General features: G+C 41.9%; 1 protein-coding gene across 1 annotated transcript in view; it reads left to right on the top strand.

Annotated features, from left to right (window-relative positions):
* PGGT1B (protein geranylgeranyltransferase type I subunit beta) overlaps positions 1-24,713 on the top strand; it is a 62,606-nt gene that overhangs the window by 21,130 nt on the left and 16,763 nt on the right. Inside the window, exons 3-6 of the mRNA XM_047871465.1 lie at positions 5,195-5,262; positions 9,680-9,831; positions 11,643-11,775; positions 18,117-18,162. Coding sequence (XP_047727421.1) covers positions 5,195-5,262; positions 9,680-9,831; positions 11,643-11,775; positions 18,117-18,162 — 399 coding nt within the window. The remainder of the gene's footprint in view (positions 1-5,194; positions 5,263-9,679; positions 9,832-11,642; positions 11,776-18,116; positions 18,163-24,713) is intronic.

Raw genomic sequence — 24,713 nt, 5'->3', positions numbered from 1 at the left:
TCCTTCAAAATATTATTGCTCATTGACAGTGTACTTGGTCACCCAAGAGCTCAGATGAAGATGTACAATGAGATGAATGTTGTTTTCATGCCTGCTAACACAGCATCCATTCTGCAGCTCAGGGGTCAAGGAGTCATTTTGACTTTCAGGTCTTATTGAAATGCATTGTAAGGCTGTAGCTGCCATAAGTAGGGATTTCCCTGATGGATCTAGGTAAAATAAAATAAAAACCTTCTGGAAATGATTCCCCAGTTTAGATACCACAAAGAACATCTGTGTTTCTTGGGAAGAGGTCAAAATATATTCACAGGAGTTTGGAAGAAGTTAATTCCAACTCTCATGGATGACCTAGAGGGGTCCTAGACTTCAGTGGAGGAAGTCCCTGCAGATGTAGTGGAAACATCAGGAGAGCTAGAAGTGGAGCCTGAAGATGTGACCGAATTCATGCAATCTCATGGTAAAACTTGAACAGGTGAGGAGTTGCTCCTTATGGATGAGCAAAAAAAGTGGTTTCTTGAGATGGAACCTACCCCTGGTGAAAGTGCTATGAAGATTGTTGAAATGGCAGCACAGGATCTATTACTATTTTTTAAAGATTTTATTTTGAAGTAGTCTCTACACCCAACATGGGGCTTGAACTCACAACCCCAAGATCAAGAGTCACATGCTCTACTGACTGAGCTAGCCAGGCACCTCAAAAATACAGGATTTAGAATATTACATAAACCTAGGTGATAAAGTGGTGGCAGGAATTGAGAGGATTGAATTTTTGTTTTTTGGTTTTTTTGTTTTGTTTTGTTTTTTTGGTTTTTGATTATGACTTCACTGCAGAACTTTTAACAAGTTTGAATGTAGGAGCACCTGGTTGCCTCAGTTGATTAAGCCTCTGACTTGGGCTCAGGTCATGGATGATGTCACGGTTGGTGAGTTCAAGCCCCACATCGGGCTCGCTGCCATCAGCGTCCACGCTGCTTTGGATCCTCTGTCCCCCTCTCCCTCCGCCCCTTCCCATGCGTGTGTGCTCTTTTTCTCTCTCTCAAAAATAAGTAAACATTTAAAAGAAATTTCTGTTAAGTTTGAATGTAAACCTTTGCCTTATAATTCAGAGGTACCTGAAGATTTATATATAAGTGATTTCTAGTCTCTTAGAGAAGATTGAATTTTGAAAGCAGTTCTATGGGTAAAATGCTGCAGAGCCTGATAGGAAGAGTCAGGCATTCAGGAGACATTGTTTTATTTTAAGAAATTGACACAGCCACCCCAGCCTTCATTCAGCAGCATTCAGCAGCCATCAACATTGAGGCAGGACCCTTTTAGGAGGGGGCTTAAGGTAGGCTTCCTAAGTGAAGTATATACTCAGACCTGAAACAGGGATGCACAACTTTCTCCCCCAACCCCCGTTTTTTTTTAAGGCTTATTTTTTGTGAGATTGAGCCCCGCATCCAGCTCTGCACTGACTCTGCTGAGCCTGCTTGGGATTCTCTCCCTCTCTCTCTGCCCCACCCCCAATAAATAAACATTTAAAAACATTTTTTAAGTTTTTATTTTGAGAGAGAGAGTGCGCATGCACGGGCACAAGCGGGGGAGGGGCAGGGAGAGAGGAAGAGGAGAAGAGAGAGAGAGAAAATCCCAAGCAGGCTCTGCACTGACAGCATGGACCCCCATGTGGGGCTCGAACTCAGGAACCATGCAATTGTAACCTGAGCTGAAACTAAGAGATGTTTAACTGACTGAGCCACCCAGGCGCCCCAATAAATAAACATTAAAAAAAAAAAAAAAAGATCTCTAAAAGGGCATTCCTAAGGGGAAATAAGAGAGAAAAAAAAACATTAAAAAAATATGTCAGGAATTAAGATAATTTCAGCATCTGATGAAATATTAAGCCTAGGGAAAATACACCTTTGACATGCCGCTCCCCCAATTAGGAGGGATTAAAACAAGTGGTGATAAAGGGATAAAGACATCTGTGACTTGGTGAAGACAATTTATTTTTAGAAAAGTATAACATTACACCCAGTTTGGAGTTTGGAAGCTGTGTTAGAATTAAGATGTTCCCCCTTGCCCTCTGTCTCCCCTAAGTTCCTGTACCGTACTTATTCAAACACTAAGCACCATGGACTTTGAAGATGAAGTTGAGGTTACCGGTCAGCTGACCTCAAAATAGGGAGATGATCTGTAGGTGTTCCATGTACAGGGGAGGCCCTAGGACAGGAGAAAGATTTCAGCCCCGTTGCAGATGCTTGGGTCCAGGGGCCCAGGTGTGAGCAGTGGCAAGGGCCCGAGCTGGCGGTGATCAAGGATGTGGAGACTCAGTCCCACACACTGGACAAGTGGAAGGAACTTGGGGCCAACTGTCCCCCAGAGCCTCCAGTAGGGAGTGCAGCCCCTGGCGGCTCTCCATTCCAGCCTGGTGAGGCTGATCTTGGACTTTGGAACTTACAGAACTGCTGGATAACAAATGGGTGTGGTTTCAAGTTAATAAGTTCTGTGATAATTTGTTATGGCAACACTGACTGATACAAAGAACAGAATTCACTCTCCTGTCATTCCACACAATATTATTTTGTTTATTCCTTTCTGGGCTTTGTTGATAAGCATCCTTTGGTTAATTGTAAACATAATCACATAAATGTTCGCATCCTACCTTTTCTCTTAACTTGATCATTTCTCCATGTTGCTACATAGTTTTCCCTAATTATTAGCAGTATCATGTTCCTTTGATGAGACATAGTATTATATTTAACCTCTTGGACTTCTGTGTTGCTTCTAAATTTTCACCAGTGTAATACTGCCCTGGGTGTTTCTGTGCATACGACCTTTCTCATATGGGAAGTTCCTGGAGTCGATTCTCAGATGTAGCATTATCCGTTCAGAGTGTGAGCCTTTTTATAACTCTTAAGTGGCTTACTCATTTAAAAGTCTTTAGCAGAGATAAGAGAACTATGTTCATTAATATCATCACCATTAGGTAATAACCCTTTTTCAGATTTTTTTGTTAATGGTGTAAGGTAGTTAGTGGAGAATTTTAAATTTAGTGGATAAAGTTCCCTAAATTGTATAAGAAATTAATGTTTAAGTTACTGTTGTAAGTTTATGAGAGATAGAAAGCTGAATAGAGTACCTGTGTTGAAAAAATAGAGTGAAAAACAGTTACTATGATTCAGTCATGTTCCAGTCCTAAGAGATATGAAACTGGTTTCTCACGTCAGAACGTATTTATAAATCTACGATTTTTTTTTTTTATTAATGATACAGTACAGTCTGCTGATACTACATTTCTATCTTCTGTGTCTATCATGCTGATTTTCTAACAGCAATCAAACCCATAACCATTTTCTTGTTGTGGGTATAACTGATTCATTTATAGGTTTTTTTTGCAGCTTCATAAAGGTATTGTTGACATATAACACGTGTAAATGTAAAGTATTTGATACATGAATATACTGCAGAATGATTACCACAGTCCCCTTACATAATTACCCTGTGTGAGTGTGTGGTGACAACATTTAAGATCTCTCCTAATAACTTTCAAGTGTATAACACAGTCCTATTAATTATAGTCATCATCCTGTGCATTAGCTCCCCAGAACTTACTCATCTTATAGGTAGACGTTTGTACTTTTGACTAACATCTCACCATTTCTCCCAGCTCCTGTCAACTACCATTCTGCTCTGTTTCCATGTTTCAGCCTTTTTAAATTCCACATGTAAGTGAAAACATACAATATTTGTTTCTCTCTGACTTATTGCATGTGGCATCCATAATGTCACAAAAGGCAGAATTTGCTTTTTCATGGCTGATTAACATTCTGGATGTGCGTGCATGCGCGCGCGCCCGCGCGCGCGTTTGTGTGTGTGTGTGTGTGTGTGTGAGAAATTTTCTTTATCCACTCATCCAGTGGGTGTGTGTGTATGTGTGTGTGTGAGAGAGAAAGAGATTTTTTCACTCCTCTGTTGATAGACACTTAGGTTGTTTCCATGCTTGGCTGTTATAAATTATGTTGCAGCGATCATGGGGGTGCACATATCTCTTTGACATGGTGATTTTGTTTCCTTTGGCTATCTACCCAGTGGTGGCATTGCTGAATCGTATAGTAGTTCTGTATATAATTTTTTGAAGAACCTCCATACTGTATTCCATAATGGCTGTACCAATTTATATTCCCACCACCAATGCACAGGGCTCCCTTTTCATGGATGTGACTTCGTTTCCAGCTTATTTTCTTTCTCAAGTTCCTAGTACTTCAAAGCAGAGTGGATGGGGTGCCTTGGTGGTTCAGTTGACCCGATTTCAGCTCAGGTCATAATCCCAGGGATCAAGCCCCACGTTGGGCTCTGAGCTGAGCATGGAGCCTGCTTCACATTCTCTCTCCCTACCCCCCACCCTGCCCTTTACCTGCTTGCATGTGTGCGTGCTCTCTCTCTAAAATAAAAAATAAAAACAAAGTAGAGTGGATCATTGGACTCAGAACAAAGGTTTGTCCATACTAAAATACAAAGTATGGGGCGGGGGGTGCCTGGGTGGCTCATTCGGTTAAGCACCTGACTCTTGGTTTCTGCGCAGGTCATGATCTCGTGGTTTGTGAGTTTGAATCCTACATCAGGCTCCGTGATGACGGTGCAGAGCTTGCTTGGGATTTTCTCTCTTCCTTTCTCTCTGCCCCTCCCCTGCTCGCTCTCTCTGTCTCTCTCAAAAATTAATAAAAAAAAAAGTTTTTTAAATTTAAAATACAAAGTACATACATTTTTTAGTTTGCTCACATATAAAGAAGCAGTAAGTTAAAATAAAAAGGCAGTGGAAGGGAAGTTAGGATTCCAGATCCAGATGTGTAATTAACTGATTGTTACTTTGAACATGTCACTTAACCTCTGGGCTTCTGTTTTCTGCTCTTTAACACGGGGTTGATTATGTTGATCACATGAAAAATAATCGTATAGAAAAGGTTTGAAAGCATTTTGCCTGCAGTGAGGTAGGCTATAAACTAAAGGTATTTTGTCTCTGACTGGTTGGAAAATTAAGTGAGATTCCCATAAAGTGAGAACACACCTGGCACATGCTAGAATGAAAATGGAGACAGTGACAAAGCTTTGGTACTAAAATACTCAGTTTCTGAAAGAATATATAATTGATCTGCTTTAGAGTCTGTTCAAAAATAAAATATACTTTAAATAAGTACATGGTTTTATTTTCTAGGATCCAATCTAAATCGCTGTGGTTTCCGAGGCTCTTCATACCTGGGTATTCCATTCAACCCATCAAAGGTGAGTTCTTTCTGGGTAGGGAGGAGGGAGGAGGGAGATGGATGGATTTTAGTGGGAAAGAAAACTAAGAAATGACACAGAAGCCAGGCTTCTGTGTTTCATTATAGCTAAATATTGTCTGCTAATGTGTATTATGACCTTTACTTAAAGGAAAGTGATACCCACCCTACTTCCTGGAACTATGCACAGTATGTGTGCACGCAGAATTTGCTACCGTCACAAGTATTATGTCTCTCCTCCTATTGTTTGTGTGTCAAAATTACTGGTGATTTCCTGGAGAATTGGAAATACAGCTCTCCTGTGCTTGGTGCTTGCTCTCGAGGAAGCCAGTGAACTTCTGTGTTAGTGAAGGACTTTACATTTGGCTCCTGTTTCTAAAGAATAAAACAAAAAGCTCTTGCCAAGGCAGTGATTGAAGACACGTGAAGAGCAACGAATTTGAGGCAATAGGCAGGTTGTCTTTTGCCTGTTTTTTCATACTCTCTTCCTAATTTTAGAATAAATAGCAGTAATTTGGGAGAAGGCAGCATGTTTTCATAGAGGCACTGGTTCAACTTTCTTCCTCTGCCTTAGGCTATAGATCACCTTGCCTGTGTCAGGGTCACGGTAATTTGCCAAGATGTGTCTAATCATGTGTGCCCGCTTTTAGCAAGGAATCTAAAAACAAAGAATTCACAAAATCTGTTCCCTTTTTGCTGTACATGTAATATTTTCCCGCTGATGCTGGTCCTCAGGAAGATGGCTGTCCCGTTACTCGTATTGGACAGGCTGTCTGGGTGCCGTGCCATGTGGTCATGACAACTGCTTTATAGTGCTGTACCTTATTCAGACGCTTACCTGCCCTCGTTGAAATAAAGCTGGACTTTGATAACATTACTTGTAAAAGACAATCCCCTTCTGTACCCCCTTCTGAAGACAATTTTATTTGTTTTTAAATGCTTATTTATTTTTGAGAGAGAAAGAGAAAGCGAGTGGGGGAGGGGCAGAGGGGGAAGGGAGGAGGATCCGAGGTAGGCTCCACGCTGACAGCAGAGAGCCCAGTGCAGGGCTAGAACTCACAGACTGCGAGATCGTGACCTGAGGTGAAGTCCGATGCTCAACCAACTAAGCCACCCAGGCGCCACCCCCAACACGTTTTTTTAAATAACAAGAATAAAATTTAAATGCTTTGGTTTATAGAGTCTCCCGAAACCTCTTTTTGGCCCTAATTCACCTAGACCCCTGGCATCTTCTGGGGGAGGTTGGGTCCTACTCCATGCCACGTTGTGGTCGTCTGAATTTGAGTGGTGGAAGGAGCAGGAGACTCCAGTGGACTCACGTAGGCCCCCCAGGAGCAGTTGGCTCAGAGTCGGCGAGAATCTGAAGAGGCACATGGGATTTCCCGACACAGTACATAAATACAGTAGTGTCAGTAATTTTTCTTCTGAATTCACCAAACCACCCTGTCTGGTAAATGCCCCAGGACCTTCCAGGGCCATAGAGAACTTTTCGGGAAACACTGATGGAGCCTCTCCGCCTACTCTTCTCACTGTTTTCCTTCACAAATTCTGTATTGTCTGTTAAATTATGTGTTGTCCCCAGTACATGCTAAATACCCAGAATTTTCTTTGTCTGCATTGCTTTTACTTTTTTTCTACCTATGAAGCCTCCTCTCCTTTCCTCTCCTCACCTCTCCTCTCCTCTCCTCTCCTCTCCTCTCCTCTCCTCTCCTCTCCTCTCCTCTCCTCTCCTCTCCTCTCCACCCCTCTCCACCCTCCAAGTTCCTCTTCTGGCACAGACAAGAATCCTTTATTTAAAGCTTTGTGTTACTTTGTCTCCCTCATGACGCTTTTATGTCCTACTTCGTATTGTAATTACTTGATCTGCCCTTAAGGTTAAGCTCCACATTTGATTTGTGTTTGGATTCCCCCTGGTACTTTTAACCTAGTAGGTGTTTACTTTAAGTACCAAGAAATGAAATGGGCTGTGGGAGTTGTAAGAAGGCTGTTACAAATGTGGAGTAGAATAGCTGGGAGTACCAGAGTTTCAGTTGAAGGGAGGAACTCAGAATGAATTCTAAGTGTTAGCAAGATGAAAATTTGTTTGGCTTGTTTGTGAGACCATATAAGGAATTGTAGAAGTAAGGCCGGATGGGTAGGGTGGTGTCAGATTATAGAAGGTCTTGAACACTGTGCAAACTTGTTCTGTGAGGAACCACAGAAGGTCAGTGAGCAGAAAAATAATGTGATTTCCTGCCTGGTGGTTCCGGGACCCTAGTTCATGACTCCCAAGAAGTACTGGCCCTTTGGGTATCTGCCTTGTGCTTGCATCGTCACCAAGGTAACCAGCATCTTTATCACAGTAACTTTATTTAACCCTGACAATAACCCCATGAGGGAGGTACTAATATCCACATTCTAGTAGGAGGAATGAAGCAGGCCAGTGAGTAGTATAGCCAAGATTTGATGCATTTCACTGGTTGTAGAAGTTAACATTTATTATAATTTTTTAAAATTTTGTTTTTAATGTTTTTATTTCTGAGAGAGAGAGAACATCAGTGGGGGAGGGACAGAGAGAGAGGTAGACACAGAACCTGAAGCAGGCTCCGGGCTCCGAGCTGTCAGCACAGAGTCCGACTCAGGGCTTGAACTCATGAACCATGAGATCATGACCTGAGCAAAGTCAGAGGTTTAACTGACTGAGCCATCCAGGTGCCCCGAAGTTAACGTTTATTATAGTAGGTGAGGAGTCTGCTTGAACCAGAACCTTGGTACAAGCTTCACTTTAGCTTTCCAGTATGCTGAGCAGTTACTCTAGAATTTGGAGCAATTGTTGATGAACCTAAACTGAGATAGAAGGGAAACCAGTGAGAGAGATGAATTTTAAAATACACTCTTGGGGCGCCTGGGTGGCGCAGTCGGTTAAGCGTCCGACTTCAGCCAGGTCACGATCTCGCGGTCCGGGAGTTCGAGCCCCGCGTCGGGCTCTGGGCTGATGGCTCAGAGCCTGGAGCCTGTTTCCGATTCTGTGTCTCCCTCTCTCTCTCCCCCTCCCCCGTTCATGCTCTGTCTCTCTCTGTCCCAAAAATAAATTACCGTTGAAAAAAAAAAAAATTAAAAAAAAAAAAAATACACTCTTATTCTTTCAAAATTAAAATGTTCTTCGTTGTGTGTCAACTACACTTCAATTAAAAAAAAAAGCGCTTAAGACATTCTTAAACTTATATAAATTAGTACATTGTGAAATCTTACACTTTTCAGGTGAAATATTTTTTTTTTAGTGACTGATTCATAGGATCACCTGATTATTTGAAATTAATTGTAAAACTCTGAATGCTTTTTTTTGTTTTTTTTAAGTTTATTTATTTTGACAGAGAGCACAAGCTGGAGGGAGGCAGAGAGAGGGAGAGACAGAATCCCAAGTAGCTTCTGCACCATCAGTGCAGAGCCCGACGTGGGGCTCAAACTCACAAACTGTGAGATTGTGACCTGAGCCAAGCTCAAGAGTTGGACACTTAATCATGTGTGCCACCCAGGTCCCCCTAAAACTCTGAATGCTTTGTATATTGTGGAACATCAAGTTACTTGGCATAGTAAACACTTTTTTTAAATCCAGATTTTATCAATGCCAGTGCCAGTGCCTAGGGTCTTTACAGGATTTCCTATATGAGTCACATATTTTGTAGCTTAAGAGTTCTTTGATAACTGTGGTTATCTTTTGTTGAAACAGAGTGGTAAAACAAATCCGACACAACGTGGTAATGCTTCCTGGTAAGACTTCTCTGCTCCGCCTCAGCAATTTGCTGGTCTGATAGTCTTCCAGAACACTTTTTGCCAGCAGGATGCGTTGGGCTCTAAATTTTAAAAGTTACACTGTTTTATTTCTAGAGATTTTTTTCAGTTTTGGTAACAGAGCTCTTTGCTTTTTGTTATTTTAAGTGCTAATATGTTTTAAAGACTCATTAAGTTGTATATGGGAGCATTATGAGGTTTTTCAACTGTGTTGTTTTGTAATATTTTTATATGGTGGTCACTATGGTTTTTAATTTGGATTTGTACAGTAAAAGGATTTTTATTTCTTTCATAAATTGTTTCTGTTTGAAAAGCTCTATGCTTTTCTAACTTCTTGAGACTTAAGTTATCAGTGATATGGTTGATGACATTTGAAGTTCAAATAATTTGGTTTATTTGTGTAAAAGCACTACTTCCCTGAAGCTTTAGATTTGCAGGATAAGTTTAAGAATTGTGTAGCCTGCAAAGTATGTGATTATACTTACATTGAGTCATGTAAAATGGAGGTTTGCTTTTTCAATCAGGTGTCAGTACAAATCAGTATAAACATTGCATTTTCCTAGTTCCTGAAACCTTGCATTAGATTGCTTAATGAAGTAAGTTTTCAGTTTACTAGTTCATTAACATTGTGTTTATTTTGAATTTAGAATCCTGGAACAGCTCATCCTTATGATAGTGGCCACATAGCAATGACCTACACTGGCCTTTCGTGCTTAGTTATTCTTGGAGATGACCTAAGCCGAGTAAATAAGGAAGCTTGCTTAGCGGGCTTGAGAGCTCTTCAGCTGGAAGATGGGAGGTATGGGTCACTCTTTGATTTTTTTTTTTCCCTTTTCTTTCTGTCTCTCTTTCTTTCTTGGAAACATTTTATACAAGTAAAAAATGGGTACAGTACTGTACTAGAACTTTAGGGTTTATCATAAACCCTTATTAGAACCACCTGAAGTTCACTGTACATACATAAAGTTAAATGCCTAATCAAAAAAAGAAAAAAAAGATCCAAGATTTTTTATGTGAGTAAAGAGAAATCACATTAGCAGAACTCCTTTCTTCCCTCTCTTTTTAAGTGACACAGTAAATAGATTCATAAATAAGTGGTTGAATGGTTTCATTTGTAAGATGGATTTTAATTTACCTTCTCGGTGAAAAAAATGGTATTTTGAAGTAAGCATACATTTAGTCTGAACTTTTATTACTTAAGGCATAGTGATTGGGGGGAGAAAGGGATGAATGCTGAATATTAGATGCTAGTGTAAGTGGTTTCAATGACATTTATAAAAGATAGAAAAAGAACTTAGTGTATTTATTAATATTTGGTGGTTTGTATGATATATCTAGAGTTTTAAGGGGAAAATTGTTTTCAAATCTAGGAAATGACAAAGTAGTAGTGATCCTGTTTAGCGAAGAGATTTTGTAAACAAATTCTGCTATATTGTTAAGTCAGTGCTCCATCTATTAATAGCTCTATTTTCCTGTCAAGGTTTAAAGACACTTCTCTCGGGGAGCACCTGGGTGGCTCAGTCGGTTAAGCATCTGACTCTTAGTTTCAGCTCAGGTCGTGATCTCACGTTCGTGAGGCTGAGCTCCACATCAGGCTCTGCACTGGCAGCATGGAGGAGCTTGCTAGGGATTCTCTCTGTCCCTCTTTCTGCCCTTCCCCTGCTCGTGCACGCTCTCTCTCTCTGTCTCTCTCTCTCTCTCTCTAGACTTAAAAAAAAAAAACAAAAAACCTTCCCTCAGGCATGTGGCTGGCTCAGTCAGTGGAGCATGTGACTCTTGACCTCCCAGTTGTGAGTTCAGGCCCCACATTTGGTGTAGAGTTTACTTAAAATCTTGAAACACTGGTGTCATTAACTGAAAGATAAAGGTTATTGTCAAAGCAAATGATGATAAATACAATTAAAGAAAAAACAACCACCCCTCTCGGTGAGGGGAAGACTAATGTAGACACATAAGATATTTTATCATTAATTGGAAATACTGCAAAACTGAATCTTGACCTCAGCCAGCATATGTGACTGATACCTCCAAGTTTCGGTGTAGTCTTTGATTATTGCCACTGTATCCCTGTTTATAAATAAAGAAATAGATACCAGGCACAGACTGTTACTTCTCTTGAAACTAATGGAATAGGTAAAAATTGAATTACAGCACAATATGATCAGTTAGGGGTTATCTACATATACATTTGGAAGAAATTTCACACATCAAAACTTGGGTTTGGGAATTTCTTACTATTCAGTAGTTCCTGTGTTTTACCTGCTCCTTTCCCCCCATTCTCACGCTAGCGTGCCACAACTGTGGTAGGGGGCAAATAAACTTACTCTGAGTGGTAGCATCTGGTAAGGAGTAACTGGTAGTGTGGAAAGCTACCCAGAAATCAGAACTTGGGAGCAGAGGGTGATTTAGAGATCATTTTATATTTTTCGAGTACTAGTTCTATTTGTTGACTTAATACAAGTAGTATATGGTTTTTAAATCTGTATTTAATAATAGGTTTTTCTGTGACAAAAGACATGAAGTGCATGTTTCTCACCCACCCTGCAAGAAAATTAAAAAAAATAAATTCTGCTGCCATGTAATCTTTTGTCATACTGTTATTACTTCCAGTTTCTGCGCAGTCCCTGAAGGCAGTGAAAATGACATGCGATTTGTATACTGTGCTTCCTGCATTTGCTATATGCTCAACAACTGGTCTGGCATGGATATGAAAAAAGCCATCAATTACATTAGAAGAAGTATGGTGAGTTACGTTGATAAATCGACTATTTTACATCATTATTGCTGCTATATGGGAGCTGCAGTAAAATGCATGTCTCCTCTTTCTTCCACCAAGAATCTGGAAATCAGGTTAGTAGCATTGCTTTTTAGATACTTTGTATAATCAGAACAGCCATATAGAAATAATTGTGAAGGGAAGATTGATTCATTGGCCATTAAAATTTAAATGTAATTTATGTCTGAAGAAGCAAATGTCTTTACTAGAAAGAGATTGGTCAGCCCTAGAAGAAAAAAGAAGCAAAATCTCAAAGGCACATGTTTGATAAACTGTCCTCGCAGGGGTCAGTGGAGAGCCCTGGCCAAGCATAGTAGAGATTTATGGTGTCTTTGAGGAGACTGTTTCTATATTTGGTGTGAGGTGGGAGTTCCATAAGTCATTTGACTAGCAGAGACCAAATATAACAAGATTGACTGGGCTAGCAATAGATTTTTGGATCATTTTTGTTAATACTTTGACGTGTGCTTTTTTTTTTCAATCTAAGGTTTATTTTTAAGGAGAATATCAAATGGAAATGTTATTCTTTCACAGTACAATTTAATCTTCTCATTGGCAGTAGTAAGGAAAGCTCAGTCTCAGCCAGAATTATCTTTTGCTTTACTTTTTCATCTCGTATATGAAACTGGAGACGTAGAAGTGTTGCTTCCCAAGTTTATTACTTCCCGAATACTGAGTTTTTAGTTTTAAAGATTAGACTATTTTCGGCTGTTAATTCAACTTTCACTTAGTGTTTCAAAATGAAAATTAATTTCTTAGAGGAATGAAATTGTTTTTAATTGAATGTGTGAATGTGGATCAGATTTTATAGAATGTGGATCAGGCATTTTTAAAAGCCTGTGGAGTCCAAAAGAACAGAGCCTGAAAGGAGTTTTAAAAGAAACAGAGATTTATGTGCTGTAGAAGGATAGGTGATGATGTGGTTTGGCATGAACACTAAGGAAGTGACCCTGTGTCACTCCTCAGCGTGTTGTCTTTGGGAGTGTAGCATACTGACTTGCCCTGTTACCAGTGATAGTAACTTTTGATCACTCAATTAAGGTGGTGTATGCCGTATTCTTCTCTGTAGAGTTAGAATTTTTCCACCTAGAAGGATTCAATATCTTGTGGCGAGATATTTTGGAGACTGTCAAATAATCTGTCCTTCATCAGACTTTATCCAACTATAATAAGATTGTCTGGGCTAACAGGTTCTTTGTCTGCTAGTGTTGGTATGCAATTGATTTTCCAGCTGTGTCATTTCTTCTGTAATTTTCAGTTGAAATTCTGCTTTTAGAAAAAACTTTCTCTTTACCTCTGTCTATCCATATCACCTTGAACTCCAGATTCTTATTTGATCCAGTGGGCTATTACCTGTTACTATCATTATATATTTTAATGGTCAGATTGTCCCAGATTCAGCCAGTGAGAACCCCTTCAAGCAGATGCTTGTGTCTTTTTTTGTCTCTCCCCCTGTATGCTTTGAGCAGCCCTTTGCTTTCTGCCACAAGATATTCCAGGTTCATCTTTTACTTTCCTAGCCATAGCCCAGGAATCGATCATTTTTTCAAGGAGCCCTGGTTCTTATCGGAGGATGGTGTGTAGAAATGAGGATTTGGGCCCTGGCTATGATCATGGTCCTGGGTAGCATTGCTTCTAGCCCCTCTCTCAGCAAGCCAAGCTGGGAAATGTGTACATGCATGCATCTATACACAAACACACCCTCCCTTACACATACCTCTCTGTTACTTTACATATGTATTAAAAACCGTGAGTCCTGTTGATGCCTCGGATTTTAGTCCAACACCACAGAGTTCCTTTCTGTTTAATATTTATTTATTTTTGAGAGGGTGGGGAGGAAGGGAGGGGCAGAGAGAGGGAGAGAGAGAATCCCAAGCAGGCTCTGTGCTGTCAGTTAGTGCTCATTGCGGGGCTCGATGTCCTGAACCATGAGATCATGACCTGAGCCAAAACCAAGAGTTGGATACTTAGCCTACTGAGCCACCCAGGCGCCCTCCACAGAGTTCCTTTTTAATCATCCTCCTTTTTTTGTTTTTTTGTAACTCCCTTCTCTGATGGTGACCAACCTGGTTACCGTTATCCAGAATACATTGTCTCTTTGTTTTGAACCTGAGGGTATGTAAATCAAAATACCATATTTAAGAAATACTTGAGTTACTTCTTTTATTCCCCCCTTTACTATGGTTATGTTATTTTTTTTAAATATAGTTGAGTTTGTTTCTGTTTGGGTTCCATTTTAGAGTTTGCCCCAATTTTGTTGATTTTTTTAAAAACTTACTTACTATTTGGGGGCACCTGGGTGGCTCAGTCAGTTAAGTATCCGACTTTGGCTCAGGTCATGATCTCATGGTTCGTGGGTTCAAGCCCCATGTCGGGCTCTGTGCTGACTGCTCAGAGCCTGCAGCATGCTTCAGATTCTGTCTCTGGCTCTCTCTGCCCCTCCCTTGCTTGTGCTCTGTCTGTCTCTAAAATAAATATTAAAAAAAATTTTTTTAAACTTACTTAATATTTGAAATACTGACTTGGTTCTGAAAGTGAGAGCTATACAAAAAGAGATATTCCAAGATGTGTAACTCCCTGTCTCCTGTCCCTTTTGTCTTTGCTCCCTTCCTAACTCCCCCTTTCCTAACATTTGTTTTTACCACCACTCTGTAGGGAACCAATCTCATTAGTGTTTGGTTTGGTCTTCCTGTATTTCTTCTTGATGAGCAGATATGTACCTTTTTTTTTTTTTTTAAGTTTATTTATTTATTTTGAGAACGAGGGAGAGCATGGGGGGGAGGGGGAGAGAAAAAGAGGAGAGAGAGAATCCCAAGCAGGCTCCATACTGTCAGCACAGAGTCCAGTATGGGGCTCGAACTCAGGGACCGTGAGAGCACGACCTGAGCCAAAATCAAGAGTCGAATGCTTAACTGACTAAGCCACGCAGGCACCCCCAGATGTGTACGTTTTTATTGTTCATTCTTATCAAAAAAACTAAGATACTTAGTTTTGTACTATTCCATTCCATAAATGACTTTTTTGAATTCTTCCATAGGTGGAGTACATATTTTCCGAATGTAAACAGTGTTGAAACTAATAACCATCTTCATATGCATTTATGTGTTGGAGACAGATTTTCAGAATGAATTCCTAATAGTGCGGTTTTTTGATCTAAAGGAAAATACATATTTAGTTTTATCAGATGTTGCCATTTTCTCTCCAAAAAAGGGGTGGACCAGTTTATATTCCCAGCACTGTTTTGAGAGTGCCTTTTCCACACTGCCTCTCAGTGGAATGAGTTGTCGTCCTCTTTAATTTTTATCCGTCTTGTGTGGGTGAGAAATGCTCTCTCGGTGTATTTTTAATTTGCATTTCGAGTGAGCTTGACCATTTTCTGCACTCCCAGGACTCTACAGAACCAGGCCACAGGCCACATTTAGCCTATAGCCCATAGTTAGCTAACCCCAAGTTCCAGTCCGTTTTTTGCTTTGTTCTCTAGGTACTCCAATTTTGTGTATGTTCTTTCTTCTTTGCTTGTCTTTCATTTCAGTCATTTTCTCTCTGACCTTTTTGACTTCTGTATCCCAGTTTTAGTCTGTTGGCTGTTTTCTGCCTTTTCTTCAGTGTCCCTTATTGTCTTTTCTTTTGAGACTACTATTCCTTGGTCTTATTATTCCTTATTTTCTTCTGTTTCTTCCCTGCAGTCATTGAACTTCATTTCTTCCTACTGTTTGTCCTTTCTGTTCTTAATTTTCAGTTTCATCTTCATACCCCCAGCTGCTTGCTTGATAGTAAGCACCTGAGTTTGGGGTGCTGTATTACAATTTTCTTCTGTTTTATGGCCATTTTGGGGAAATGGGGGCAGATTTGCATACACCGAGATGTTTTCATTCTTTTGCTGTGTTTTCTTTCCAGAGTTACTTCATAAAGATTTGTCTGTTTAGTCATTTCATGGATATTCTTTTTTCTTACACAAGCCCCTATCTGAGTGTACTCTTGGGGTATCTGAGTGTACTCTTGGGGTGCCTGAGTGGTTCAGTTGGTAAAGTTTCCAACTCGGTTTGGGCTCAGGTCATGAACTCACAGTTGGGTGAGATTGAGCCCCACACCGGGCTCTGTGCTGACAGTGCCGAGCCTGCTTGGAATTTCTTTCTCCCTCTCTTTCTGCCCCTTGCTGGCGCGTGCGCGCGCTCTCTCGCTCTCTCTCTCTCTCTCTCTCAAAAAATAAATATTTTTAAAAAACCCAGAGTGCACTCTTTTCAATCAACCAAGTGTGACTTCTTTCATGAGTTTTTGTGGAGTTTGATTTTGTGGTTGTTTTGTGTTTGTGTTTTTCATGCTGGGGAAAGTGTTGTGTGTTCATGATTTTCTGGTAGGAGAGAGGTTGTTTCTCTTGTTTCTCAGGGTCTCTTAATGTTGCTCCTTTGAGCATCCTTTATTACCTGATCTGCAGAGGGCCTGTCTCCCTTCCTTGTTAACTTGATTTACCAAAGTCATGCCCTGTGAGTGCTGTAGACTCTGAGGTCCTTTCCAGCAGTCAGGGCTCTGTTCTGCCAGAACTTGGGCCGTCCAGGCAGCGCTCGCTTTGCATGGTGGAGCCAGACTGTGACAGAGACTGTCACTGTCACTTCAGCTGAAGTGAGGACAGTGATCTGAGTCATGGGGGGCAGGAAGGAATCAGCACTGCTCTGTGACCCCTACCAACTTGTTGCCACAATGTCAAACTCTCTAGCAGTTACAGATGTACAGAGAATTTTTTTAAGTGGTGAAACTAGTTTTAGTACATTGTCATTTAAAACATTAGAAATAGTGAGAGTTAAAGTGTTTGGGGGAAAAAAAAGTATATGTATAGAGGGAGAGAGGAGGGAGAGGGAGTAGTTTGAACGGTGTTTGCCTTGGTTTTGTTGTGTAACCTACGATATGGGGTGAACATCTTTTCTGTCATGGTAAATGATTGGACTCCTTCCTAGGTTTGTAGCAGCATCCAACCTTTTATCCTTTGTGGTGTCATTGTTGTGAAATAACTTGAAGGATTCCTTTCCTGTGAAGTTTTTTGCCAGCATCCCTTCTCTAGAATGTCTCCATCCTTGTCATCATGGCCATTGTCCCCACTTAGATGCTCTGCCTTCACTTACTCTTCTGACGTCGTATCTCGTCCCAGACAGTGGTGCTGTCCATATTCTTATGATCAGCTATTTCTAAGCTCCGTGTTTGATCTCATTTTCACTTCTAGTGGTACTGCTTTTCGTTTCTTTACTGCACTTTTATCTTTGGTGGCCAGTCTATTCTGGTTCTGTTTTTGGAAAACGTCATGTGGGTTTATTACTAAGACAAAGAGACAACGCACCCCTACGCTTTGCTGTCCGTGCATGAACTGAATAATAAGCGCAGTGACCCGTGACTAACAGACTTTGAAAAAGAGGACTGGATTGGTTACTGATTGTGATGCACATCTGTTATTCACGTAGCGATTTGTGAGCTGAGGTGCTAGCATCAAGTTTGTACTCCGCGCAGTTGCCCATAGTTAATACACCGTGGGGACTGACATTTGAATCCGTATCGTGTTGTTTAAGTTATGGTACCCAGACTTCGTAATATCAGATCTGCACAAAGCAAAGACTGCCTGTCCTCCTCCAGCCTAGGGTGGACCTTCTCCTTTTGGCAGTAATTTTAGATGAGTCTCAGGCCTCCCATTGGCTCCCTGCCACTCCCTTCCTCACGATTTTCCGTATACTTCCCTCACTCTCTGCAGAAAGGTGGCGGGATGTGAGAGGCAGCTTGCTGGGATTTGACGTTTCTTTTTCTACAGGCAGGTAATTTATAGCTTCGTGTGTCTTCCAGCTTCTCTAAGGTTTCAGTTTTATATAGTTGCATTGTTCTGTTTTGATTTTGCAGGATGTGTGGGGAGATTCAAAGGTAGGCAGGCACTGTGATCCTTGGCTGCCCAAAAGTCTCAAAATAGACTTGTTTCATGTTTATAATATTTTATGAGTATAGAGTCTCCATTTTCCTTAAACTTGTATATTCTTGCAATAGGAAAAGAGTAAGACTTGGGTCTTTTTATTGGTAGAAATCAAATCTATAGATGCTATCTGAACAATCTATCTCAGAATGTGCAAACTGTATGCGTTTAGTGATTTCACTTGGTGGATAAGATAAGATCAGGTACTTGAAAATGCTCGAACTACCCCTTTGTAGGAAAGAGTGAGTATTTTAGAAGATATAAGGGAGAAATAAAAGTGGATCAAGAAACAAAAAATTAGCATGAGGACTTACTTATTTTTTATCCTTTCCCTATTAAACTGAACGATGTTTTTCTTTTTCAGTCCTATGACAATGGGCTGGCACAGGGAGCTGGACTTGAATCTCATGGTAAGACATCTTAACATAAATGAACGTGTAGTTTCTTTTGTCCCTTTAAATAACATCATGGTGTCTTCGAAATGGAGGCCCCCAGAAGTTTGTGTCAGCCTGTGGCACGGCCTGGCTGTCTTCTTTCCTACTCCTTTCTTTTGACAACTTGTGCCAGTTTGAACCGCTCCTTGGTCAGTAATCAGAGATTATTCAGACGGGATATTCATACTTTTCTAGTAATGTTTTCTATTTACCTATTTGAGTGTTAGCTTCATGAAAATATCCTGGGGTGATTTCTCAAGCTAGCACTAGAAAACACCAAGTTTTCTTGTTTGGCATAACGCTAAAGGGCTCGATGCAGAATTGTTAGGCATGAATTTGTGAAGAAAGGAACATTTTTAATCTAATAGTCTTTAGTCATAGTCAGAAAACGTTTTGCTGCATAGAGTATGTGCATTGATACAATTTCTCCTTTCCCCATTTTCCCCACTTTGGGCAGAACCAGAATACAGGGAGATAATGCACTTCATTTGTCAGCACATCAGTAGCCTGATGTCTTTCAAATTGACTGTTCGCATGTAGGAGTAAATAAACTGCCATGCTCTTTAAATTTCTTTTTTTTAAAAGATTTATTTTTGGGTAATCTCTACCCCCAAGTGTGGGGCTCGAACTCACAACCCCGAGATCAAAGTCTCACACTCCACTATGGGAGCAGCCAGGCGCCCCAGCCACGCTCTTTTTTTTAAAAAAAGAGAGAGCCTAGGGGCGCCTGGGTGGCTCAGTTGGTTGAGCATCCGACTTCGACTCAGGTCATGATCTCGCACTTCGTGGGTTCGGGCCCCGCGTCAGGTTCTGTGCTGACAACTCGGAGCCTGGAGCCTGCCTCGGATTTTGTGCCTCCCTCTCTCTCTGCCCCAACCCACTCACATTCTGTCTCTGTCTCTCTCAAAAATAAATAAACATGGGAAAAAAAAAAAGAGAGAGAGAGCCTAGATCAAGGAGGCTCTCTGAGTGAACTCCTTAGGTTTCCTCTTTATTACAGCAACCTGTCTGTGCCTGCAGCATGGCAGAGCAGTGAGAATGGGTCTCAGCCCTGGTACCCGCAATGGGACCTGGCTCCTCAGTCTCTCTGACAGACTGGAAATAATTGGATCTTTCTTTAACTTTAAGATTGTTGTTAGGATTCTGAGAGATAAGGGGGAAAGTGGTTTGTAAACTATAAAACACGTTTTATAAAAGGACACTTTTTACATACACTCTCTGGCCCCGTATCTTTGGATTTCCCCGGGGACCTTGTCCTCTCAGGTCTCTCCTCCCTGTCACACATCTTTACTCCCTCCTTCGATGTAGGTATTTGTAAAGTGTGTATCGCTAAGGGGTATGTAGCGGACTGTGTCAGCGTTTCCTCTGAAGCCATCCTGTAGTTGGGACGCCATGATTCCATGTGTGCCTGAGTCTGTGTGAGATCGGGGCTGCAGCAAGCCGCCATAGTCTTTCTATCACTGGTCACCACCACTTGGTGAGGAGGGATGTGTACCCGTACTTGTGCAAAGGGGAAGTCTGGTGTCTGCGAATTTCCCAGAAGAGAAGGTCTCGTGCTCGCTGTTGTAGAGGGTGTTAACAGGCACTCTGGCTGAGGGGAGACGTTACCAGTAGGGGAGACTGTGGAACAGATGCTGTTGTTCCCGGGCAATTGGGATTGCATTCGCCGGGACAGGAAACCGAGGGCCGCTCAGACATGATACTCTTTGACAGATCCTGTCAGGAAAAAATCTTGCCGAGTCACGCTAGGCGTGATTTTAAGTCTGTGTGACTTGAATAGGATTACGCCCATCAAGATCATCAGTCATGGACCGTGGTTCCAGCCAGAAAGCTTATATCTTTCTTTTCTCTCTAAAGTTGTGGGTTGGGGACCCAAAGGCGTCCCACTCAGAGTGCCACAGTGTGTTGGTGTCCTGTGAATGGGCTCCAGGTATGCCGGGATGCTGCTCCCTCCACCGTTGGGACAGCTGAGCAGAGCTGTGTGTCTGGAATCTCCAGCAAGATGGCCTTTGACCAGGAGCCCCTCTTAGGGCACCACAGTCAGCCTACAACAGTGTGTCTACATAGTGCACCTACACAGTGTGTCTACGCAGTGAGCCTACCACATTGTGTCTACATGGTGTGTCTACACAGTGAGCCTACTACATTGTGTCTACACAGTGTGTCTACATGGTGCCTACACAGTGAGTCTACCACAGTGTGCCCACACAGTCTACCACAGTGAGTTTACACAGTGCATCTACACAGTGTGTCTAAACAGTGAGACTACACCGTGTCTATGCAGTGCACCTGCAGTCTACCATAATGCGTCTACAATGTGTCTGCACAGTGTGTCTATGCAGTGAACCTACACAGTGTGCCTACATAGTCTACCACTGTGCGTCTACACAGTGTGTCTACCACAGTGATCCTATACAATGAGCCTGTATAGTGAGCCTACACAGCGCGCCTACACAGGTCAGGTATTACCGTGTTCTTGGTGTGCTGTGAGGTTAGATGGTGGCTGTGGCTTTCCTTCCCTGCTTTCCATTCCTTCTCTGCGCTGCAAAAACTCTTCCTCAGAAGTCAGCCTACAGTTTGGCCGCCCTTCTCGTCTTTATCTTCTCCCTTCTTCTTTCTGTTAATCTTTTTAGACTAGCAGTCCAAATACACTATTCACCTTTCTGCACGAGTGGCTTGTTCTTCAGCCTTCTGTGTAAGCCTTCAGCAACTTTGGAAGTTTCTCATTTAAAGTCTTGAGTGGTTGACATTTCAAACCGTTGTCGCCTTCTCACTCCTCACTTTGTTTGTTGAAGCCCCGGGAGCTGTCAGCCTCTCCCCTCCTTTCTGGAAGCATACGCTCCAAGTGCCTGGCTTCCTCACAGGCTGTCTCTGGCTCCTTCACTGTGTTTGTGTCCTCCTCTCTCACCCGTACCTCGACCCACCTTTCTTCTTCCCTTTGAGCCATTCATCTTTCTGAATCTCCAGGTTGTTCTTTCTTGTACTTGCTGTTCTGTGTTCTCCACCCTCACCTCGAGCTTACATTTGGCTTTGTTTCATATCCCTCAAGTCTTGGCTCAGATGATTTGCTTTTAATGATCATTTTTGAGATTGCAAATCACCCACATCACATGCACATGCTCTGCTCCCTATCCCCTTGTCTGTTTTTCTGTGAATTATATTTTATTGGTTTGTTCATTGTCTCTCTGTCCCCACCTGAGAACAGAGATCTTTGCCTCTTTTAGTCACTCCTTATCCCCCACACGTATAAGTGTGGCACACACTTGGATGAACTAATGGTTGGTTCTTTATTAATCATCCCTGTGCTATGGCTCCCAGCACTCTCTCTCCAGATCTGTACTGTTGCTTTGGACGTACAAGCTCCCTTCCACCTGCCTGCCAGGCACCTGTCCCTTCAGAGCACTTCATCTCAAGTTGCACACTTTTAAAACATCGTTTTCTTCTTTCACCCAAGCGTGTGTTTTCTATTCAGGAATGCCCAACAGCTACTACCAGATCTGCTGGTTTTTCTGTCCGTATGAGCCAGATATCCAGAATTTGGGACATATGATCTCATGTTCTATTTTATTTTGCTGTTCTGTTTTTTTATTTGCATTTATACCAGTTTTCCCCCGTAGTTTTTAATCCTTGATCTACAGAGTGGAAGGACAGGAAGTTATTATTGAGCAGCTGCTCTGTGCCAGCTACCATTTAGTCTCTTTAATCCTCACACCAGCCGTCTGAGAGTGGGAATCTTTGTATGAGATCAGAGAAGCAAAACCACCATGAGTAGTAGAGAATAGGGATTTATTGTAGGAATAAGGTTACACACAGTTTTGGAAGAGGATGGAGAAGTAAGGCCTAAAAGGGGAAGTTGATTTGTCAGAGAAAAGTCACTGACAAGCCCTCGTGAAGCCCTGGCCCAGGTGGACCATGAGACTTGGCTGGAGAATCTGGAAAGCCACATGGGGCTGCCCGAACAGGACTGTGTTAGTGGACTCCAGTGGGGGCTGCTGCTCCGGCATCTGGCTATGGGCCTCGGGTCCCCAGGGCAGGGAGTAAAGCGGACTCACATTCTGAATATTTGGGGGATGGGGGGGCGGGGGGCCGAGTTGAAACCTCCCAGCACCTCTGCCTTTGTCCCCCGCCTCCCTGAACCCCCAGCCAGGATAGTGGCTGCTGCTTCTCTTCCTTCTCACACGTCTTACCCAGATTTTTCAGACTCCAGACCGGATAGGGAAGGGGATTCTGGGAAGCAGAATCCTGGCTTAGCCAAGTTGACATGATACCAAACCACCACATTAGCCATTGTCATTTTACTGAGTGTGACTTAACCTAGTAGGCTTATGTATCTGGTACGTGTCAGCCCAGATGAAACCCTGTGCTTGCTCTGCAGTGTCTTTTTCTTTTTCTTTCTTTCTTTCTTTCTTTCTTTCTTTCTTTCTTTCTTTCTTTCTTTTTCTTTCTTTTTTTTCTTTTTTTGTTTCTTTTTTCCTTTCCTTTCCTTTTCTTTCTTTCATTATTCTTCTTTTCTTTCTTTCTTTCTTTCTTTCTTTCTTTCTTTCTTTCTTTCTTTCTTTCTTAATGTTTTTTAATTTATTTTGATAGAGCACAAACGGGAGGGTCAGAGAGTCAGGGAGAGAGAGAATCTCAAGCAGGCTCCACACTGTCAGCGCAGAGCCTGACGTGGGGCTTGATCCCATCAATCTGGAGACCATGAGCTGAGCCGAAATCAAGAGTCCCAAGAGTTCGCTGCCCAACCAGCTGAGTCACCCAGGTGCTTCTCAGCAGTGACTTTGTGCTCTCATTTTAGTTCTCCATGCCCCTTTCCAGCCTAGCTTTGTAGACCGCTCGTGAGTGACCCCTGCCGTGCATTCCAGGCTGCAGAGAACACATATTCCCCAAATGTCCTCACATGCCCTTTCACCTCCGGGCTTGGCGAATACTGTCCGTCGTTTGCCTGAAGTGTTTTCCTCCACCTGCTGCTCCTCTTTTCCCTTCCCCTGAAACCTCCAGAGTTTTGCCTGTCTTCCTGTGCCTTGTTCCATTCCCTGTGTAAGGCTGTCCGTGGTATCTCATCGCCCAGCCCCGAGCAGCTGCTCCCTTTTCTGTGTTCCTTGTAACACCTGGCTCATACCATTTTCGCATGTGCCTTGTCTTCTGTGCCAGATGTCTCATTCGTGTCTGACTCCGCTTGCCCTCGTACGTTGTGGTTGTCCAGTAAGTATTTGAATTGGTTGTGCTCCGTCCTTCTCTGCGTCCTGAAGCTGGGGAGGCCGAGTCTGGGCTGTGTACCTGTGCCGTGGTTCATCTGCTTTTCTCCCGCTGCTGCCGAGAGCCCGTTCGTCCTGCAGACAACACAGGCACATGATATCCTTCTAGGCTGTGACCATCAGATATGACGATCCCTTCTTATCCTAGTGAGTGAGTGGCTTACGCGCTAGTACAGTTGTAGGGTAAAATGCTCTTGTGTCTGGAAGAACTGGGTTTTCCTGCTTTGCTAGGATTAAAGCTGTTTTTTCTCTCAGGATTCATAATATAAAAGTAATAGGTCAGATAAGTTAATGTGATTCCATGAGTCTTCCAGAACATCTCTATTCCTTAATCCAAAAGAGAAATACTCAACTTTTGGGCCTAATTTCACCTAAGCATTCAGTTCCCTTGAGTTTTCCTCACTTTACCTTTTCCAGGTGTTTAAGTATACAATGGTATAGTTACTGTTATTTATGTACCATTTTATTCCTAGCTGTGTGATTGTTAACCATCTTAAATTATGTATTTCAGAGTACGTGGATTCCTTCACATAATTTGGTACATGCAAATAAATACTAAGAGAATGCTTAAAATTGGGTTTTAACACCTTATGGGAGCATTTAGTTAACTTACACCTGTTATACTGTTAAACTGTAGGTAAGTCCTAGCATCCAGGACTAGAGTCAGGAATACCTCCTTCACCCTGCCCCTGGGAGAACTGAGGTAGATTGTTAGAGAGACCTGACCTCGGTGGTCCCTTCCATCTGTGATGTCTTGTGACTACAGCATTCTGCACATGGTAACTATCCATGTGGCCGAAGTGTCGTGCTTCAGGTGGCAAACTCAGCGGTTTTGATCTTTCTCTTTGTGTGTGTGTTAATATCTCTTGCCATAATAGCCTTCGGTAAAGAAGGGTATTTTACCAAGGCATAATGAACACAACTTAACCTTTTCTTGAATTCAGATAATTATTATGAGAAGCAATTTTGTGTTATACTTTAACGATGTAATATTCTTGAAATTTTTTGAAGCTTGTAGGGTCATTGACATAACCTTATTTAGCTCTTTGGGGGCTAAATAAATAATAATTATTATATAAACAAATATATGAATATATAGAATATATAAATAAATATATAAGTAATTTAGGAAATTATGTCAGAGAGTTGACTGTTTCTCTTCTGGATTAAGTAGAAATATTTTGGAAGACTCATGGAATCATATTAGCTTTTCTGGCCTATTACTTTTATATCATGAATCCTGAGAGAAAAAAGAGTTTCTGGGGCACCTGGGTA

This window comes from Prionailurus viverrinus, chromosome A1 (assembly GCF_022837055.1).
Source record: "Prionailurus viverrinus isolate Anna chromosome A1, UM_Priviv_1.0, whole genome shotgun sequence".
In the NCBI taxonomy this organism is placed as follows: Eukaryota; Metazoa; Chordata; class Mammalia; order Carnivora; family Felidae; genus Prionailurus; species Prionailurus viverrinus.
This window is presented reverse-complemented; position numbering and strand designations above follow the sequence as displayed.